The following is a 6,569-nucleotide window of genomic DNA, read 5'->3' as shown; positions in this document are numbered from 1 at the left end:
ATTTTAAAATGTACAAACTAACTTTAAGTTTATTGAAAACAACAAAAAATATATATGTATGTATATAAAAAAACGAAAAAACAAAAAAAAAAACGAAAACAATCAAACCAAATACATGTTCTTCACCTTTCTTTGATTCGCCTTTGCGGCGGACATTGTTTCTGTGTTGTGGCTGTTAATGTTAAGTTAAGTGACTTCTAATAATATATGTATTTATATAATAATGTATATGTATGTATGTATTGTATGAAAGAAGTGATATTATACGATGATGCTGGCTGAAGTGTAGTAATAATAGTTTAGTAATCCATATACATTCAAACTTCGACAAATATCCATATATAAACAATCTTTAGAATTATTCAAAAGTGTCACGTAATTTATATTCATTTTCATTTCTCTGATTTTGTTATACTTTAAAGCAGAACTTGAATGAATTCAAAATTAAATTATTCATCCTGCATGTCCTCTGGCAATTCATGAGGGTTTAACATTCCAGGTATATTACGTTGCATTAGCATTTTATTAGCCTGTGCCTCCCGAAGTGCGGCTTCTCGTTCCTCCAAATATAAGTCCGAATCATCTTCTCCGGTAACTTCCTGTTTTTTTTTAATAATGAAAATGTATTTTAAATAAATTTTTATTCAGTGTAACTAAAATACTTACTCTTATTTGAATTAAGAAGTCTCTCAAATGCTCTTTAAATGCTTGTACATTTTCGTCTAAATTAAAAAGTCCGGTAACAAAGACTTTGATTTGGTTGTCAGTTAAATGACTGAATGCCGATTTGAGCAATGAGGCCACATATTCTTGAATGAAAATAGTGTTATCTGGAATGGGACCCAAATTTACAGTTATTTTATTGTTTTCGACCAACGAAAACATGTATGCCAATATAATAGCATGATTTCCAAGACCAGCTGTGTGAGAAGTATCAGTAACCACTGAAAATATCTGCATCAGAATATCTGTAAAATATGTCTGATAAAAGCTCTGTGCTGCAGATGGATGTTGTTCCAAATTTTGTAACATCTAAAAATAAAAAAACAAATTTTAATAGTTTCTCTATGTGCTATTATAAAGTATCTAGAATAGTTGTGACTGATATTCGATATAAAAAACGTTAATGTTAATATTTTTGATTTTGATAAAGTCGTTTTCTTTTTTTTATTAAATCTTCATTACCGAGCCCTTAACTCATTAATTACCGGAAATTTAAACTTTGGAATTTTTTGATGAAAATTTCAGGAACGTCTTATGTTATCATTTTTAATATTTTTGGAAAAAAAATTTTGTTTTTGACGCATAGTTTTTGCCGTGTGTTTGACCACACGTTGGTACTGTTAAGTGTTTTGTAATCTTTTGTTCGGTACAATTTTTTAGTTATTTATGTTGTTTATGGTATGTATTTTGGAAAGTATATTAGCAATTAATGTTTCAAAGTAGTTAGACGTAAACCAATGTTACCATTAGATCGATTGTGAGTAATTACAAAAAATATTTAATTACCAGTGTCACTATCAGTACCAACGGTATTTGCTCCCACCTAGCGGCTTGTATATTCACCAGTACGCTGGGTAAATGGCCTTAGGTTCCTTTTTGGAGATTTAGTAACACACGGCAATACATATATAATAATTCTAATTTTTTTATATATATTATATAATTAATTTAAAAAGAGTCCATTTTTGGACCCTTTTTCAATCACCACTTATGAAATCGGGGAAGGCTTGAGAAAATTTTCCAAAAATATTTTATTGTTGGTAATATAAACGCCTCATACATTTTATTATTTATATTTATCTGTGTTTTATATTTACTCAAAGTTAAGAAATGATAAACGTGTGTTCAAACACACGGCGGTAATAAATGGGTTAACGCCTTATATGGTTAACTAAAGCTACTAACTAAGGACTTAGATAGTAAAATTCTTAACACACGTTTTTCGAAAAAAGTGCGTACTAAAATTTTTAAATATTTTCAACAAAACCCAACTTGGTCCTACAAAAAGTTGGCCAAACAATCAAAGGTCTGCTATCAAACTGTTTCCAATGATATTAAACAGTACCGGGAGAACTTGTCCGTTGATATAAAACCTGGTTCAGGTAGAAGGAATGGTCCACATGATGTTTCTAAAGCCAAAAAAATAAAAAGCATTTTCAACACCTCCGGTAGGATATCTGTCCGGTTAGGTCAGTACTCGGACTATTTGGTACGAAAAGTTAAAGGCAATGCAGGTTTAAAAGCATACAAGGCTCAAAAAGTTCCTGACAGGAACTCTGCTAACACGGAAATTGAAGTCAAATTTTATACAAAAAAAATATACCTGCTGCATAATGGATGACGAAATGTACGTATGGAAAATTGTTCGCAGCTTCTGCGTCAATTATTTTATGTTGCAGATGCTCGAGGGAATGTATAAGAAATGTTTAGGACCCAAAAGCAGACAAAATTTCCCAAAAAGTTCTTGGTATGGCAGGCAATATGCAGTTGCTCTATGAAGGGCTCTATAAATACCGAAATTTACATCAAGGAATGTTTACAAAAGAGGATGCTTCCATTCATTAATGAGTCCACTTATTTTTGTTCAGATTTGGCATGTGTAACTATGGTAAGAAAGGTCTTGAGTGGTACAAGAACAATAATATGGTATTTGTACCAAGAGAGCCAATTCCTCCAAACTGCCTGGAGCTGAGGCCAGTGGAGAGATATTGAGCTCTTGTTAAAAGAGAATTGAAGAGCACCAAAAAGGTGTCCAAAAGTGTGGTAGATTTTAAACAGAGATGGACAACCTTTTCCAACAAAGTGACATAAAGCACTATAAAAACCATAATGGAAGGGTTTTCGAAAAAGGTTCAAAATTTCGCTCATTAGTGATTAGAACTACAAAAATATTTTTATTTGTAAATTGTAGCAATAATTTCAATCAAATAAAAAAGATTCAAAACTGTAAGTTTAGTGGTTTAATTTTTATTAACATATATGTATGTTAAAAATTTTTCGATCTCAGTCCTTAATTGGGAAAAGTATACGAAAGTTTACTGGGAACACCGATTCGTGGTGAGAGCGGAAATAGAGTATAACTAATATAGAATTGGTGTCTCCGATTCCAAAAAAAAAATTTAAAAGATCAATATAAACTTTTTATCAAGTTACAGTAGGGTCTATATACAGTGAGCCTCAAAAGTGAGTAAACAGCAGCGAATTTTTTGATTTTTTAAGATCATGAAAATCATTATAGTCCGACTTAAATCTATATTTTTCACAACCAAAGATATTATTCAAGCCAATCTCTATCAAACCGAAACTTTAAAATTTTAATCATGGATAAATTTTAGAATTTTCATTATCTTAAAAAATATCCAATAATTTTTGGTGTATACTCACTTTTGCGGCTCACTGTATATAAAAACCATTAATAAAAAAAATTAAAAAAATAAGTTTTCATGTGTTTCTGAAACTGAATTTTTAAAAAGATCTGTATTTACTATATTTCAAGTTACAGTAGGGTCTAGATATATAAAAATCAATAATAAAAAAAAATATTTAAAAAAAATTCCATTCCGGCTACAATTTGTTTACAAAGACATTCCCCAGAAGTTTCTTTAAATGATGTACATATATAGTCATTGGACTGGCTTCGACGGTCTTTTTTTTGGCAAGCTATATAACATTCTTAGAAAAAAAATATATCAGTATATTTGAGTTTAAAGGCCTATAACAGGAAAATGGAGAGGCCCATAAATATAAGATATACACTTAATAAAAGCCTATATCAATGTTTATCTATGTTTTGAAGTATGAATTTCTATATTGTAAAACAATTGAGATATATGTAATTTAGTAAAGCAGTATTAGTATTTTACTGCTTTACTAAATTACATACAAAAAATTAACGAAAATATGATTCAAAATTTTTTTTAACTTCTGGCGCTTCTGTCGAGAAAACGAAATATCCAATTGAAAAACCCCTTTTGCATTGGAGGAGAGCAGATTGTCAGCTTCCGAAAAAACTTCGTTTTTCCAAATTCAGAAGATACCAATTTTCATAATTTTGTCCACCTAGAAGACCACAGTGAAGAAGAGACCCTAGTAAAATCGGTTAACAATTTTTTTTTTTTATTTATTTTTATTTTATTTATTTTTATTTTATTTATTTTTATTTTATTTATTTCAAAACATGTAATATAAACCAGATTAGATTGCATTTTAAGGAAATGCTTAAAATGCAATCTAAGCCATCTTAAATAAACCATGAACTGTTTGAAAATACAGTATTGTTCGAAACTTTTCCTTTTAAAATAATCAAAGTGTTATATAATATTTTCAAATAGATTTATTAAATATAAAATATTAAATTTTTATTACATTATGCACCTACATTATAATAGTAACAACAGTTTAATTTTATTTTCTGGAAGAAACTAAACAAAAACAAAGACAAAGTTAACTATATATATTAATGTTCGAAACTTAGTGCCTGGCTCACTAAATGCGAACGAACATTTTCTTTCTTATTTTATATTGAAAACAACAAATAAATTTGAATTTTTTTTATAAGAAAGAAAATGTTCGTTCGCATTTAGTGAGCCAGGCCCTTAAGCAACTATTTTGTTGTTGTGATATTTTTCAACAAAAAACTAGATTTTTGAAAACTGTTATTTAAGCCCCGTTTAGTTTGACAAAGACATTTTAAATTTTGGTTGTTTCTGCACATTTGGTACCAATTATTTTGAAATGCATCTATGGCCCGTACACGTTTCGGAAAAGCTTTGAAGCTAAAAATTATTAAAGTTTTTAATAATGGAAAATCCCAAATTCCTTTAGCTAACAATTGAAAATAGAAAAATAAAAACAAATTTTGAAATTTGTAATCACGAATATAACACGATAATATCCACACCAGGGGCGGGGTTATCGGAACCCTTTACAAAATAATTAAGAACATATTGGGCCATCTAAAATGGGTTACTATATTTTGATATTGACTATGCGATTTGAGAATTTTTGCCCTAAAGTTGAATTTTACATAAAAAACTAGCTGTCCCGGCAAACGTTGTTCTGCCATAGCACACACAAAGTTTGAAGACTCCCACTATAATAGTATTCCACATATGCAATAATAAATTTTTACTTTGTATGGGAGGTGCCATTCCCATTGTTCCTATATAGGTCAATTGTGAATCTAAACCATCCAGGGACCCACTCAAACACACACAACAAATTTCATCGAAATCGGCCCAGCCGTTAAGGAGGAGTTTAGTTACTAACACACGTACAGAAGAATTATATATATAAAGATAGGCGTTTTTTGAATGGACTTGGTCCCTTGGGTATCAAAAATTATAATTTTTTTTTTCATTTAATATATTTGACGTTAATTCAGCTTTTCAAAAAGTATAAATTCATTATACATCCTCTTAGAAATTTTTTAGATAACTGAAAAAGAGTAAAAGTACTTTTTTCTCAAAAAAATAACGAAAAATCGCCTTTTTTAATTTTTTTTAATTCAAATGCATGTAACTTTGGACTCAGTCATGGGTTTTAAACAATTCTTCCTTTATTTGATATATACATCTGTTGTTAATCGTATAAAAAAAATGGAGAAAATCGGTAAATATTTGGAACCGCGGTCATCAAAAACTGGAGTAGGGTGGGTAAACATTTTTAAAATTTAATTTTCAAATGCGGATATCTCCTAAGCTATAAGAGATAATTGATAGCTACGAGGTTTTATGTAGTGCTCAATGAGAAGATTCTATATATGTAATTTTTTTAAAATCGGAACACAAACGAAGAAATAGTGTCATTTTTAAAATTGACCATACCCGAGGTGTCCTACTTTGGGGACCCTTGGCCCAGCTCCTGGTGGGCTCATGAGGCTCAGATTCAAAACTTAAACTCAACAACACTTCCCCTTTGAGCATGTGAAATTTCATTCAAATCGAAGTAAGGGTTTAGAAGTTACAGATTTATTTCCCTCTTCTCATACCACTGTGCGACGGTCGTCCTAGGAAAACTTCACAGCGAACAGATAGGAAAATCGTCCGTTTAATTAACCTTCGCTTTACTAGTTTAATAATTTTTTTAATTTTGTTTCGATTTAAATGAAGACTCACTGAACAAGTTTTAGAGTTCTGTTGAATTTATTAAAATCATTTTAAACTATTTATGAGGTTTTTTGATTTTTTTAAATTTTTTCGTCGCATATACACATCTGCTCAAAATAATAGATACACCTAATTGGAAAAAATTTAAATGGCGGTAACATTGAAAATTTCCTCGCAAGCGTTAAGAATACATCATATTATTAAAATTTCTATCTGGCAATGTCATGTCAGTCAAAAATCTGGCAACTATTTGCTTTCATGTTGATTTTTAAAAACGAATTTATTTGAATTACAAAAAATTATTTGCTCATAAAAATAGATACACATCAGTAATTTGTAATTTGTTTATATACAATTTTTTTTTTGTGCAATTTTTTGTTCCTATTTACGTGAAACAGTAAGTATAATTTAAATTTTAGCAACAATTTTATAAAAAATAGGACTCTTTTGAAGAAAATG

General features: G+C 29.6%; 1 protein-coding gene across 1 annotated transcript in view; it reads right to left on the bottom strand.

Moving 5' to 3' along the window:
* Positions 1-358: 358 nt before the first annotated feature.
* Positions 359-6,569, bottom strand: part of LOC135950677 (exportin-1) — an 81,325-nt gene continuing 75,114 nt past the window's right edge. The window contains exons 5-6 of the mRNA XM_065500206.1: positions 667-1,032; positions 359-599 (exon numbers count right to left, since the gene is read on the bottom strand). Coding sequence (XP_065356278.1) covers positions 450-599; positions 667-1,032 — 516 coding nt within the window. The 3' untranslated portion in view covers positions 359-449. The remainder of the gene's footprint in view (positions 600-666; positions 1,033-6,569) is intronic.

Source organism: Calliphora vicina, chromosome 2 (genome assembly GCF_958450345.1).
Source record: "Calliphora vicina chromosome 2, idCalVici1.1, whole genome shotgun sequence".
In the NCBI taxonomy this organism is placed as follows: Eukaryota; Metazoa; Arthropoda; class Insecta; order Diptera; family Calliphoridae; genus Calliphora; species Calliphora vicina.
This window is presented reverse-complemented; position numbering and strand designations above follow the sequence as displayed.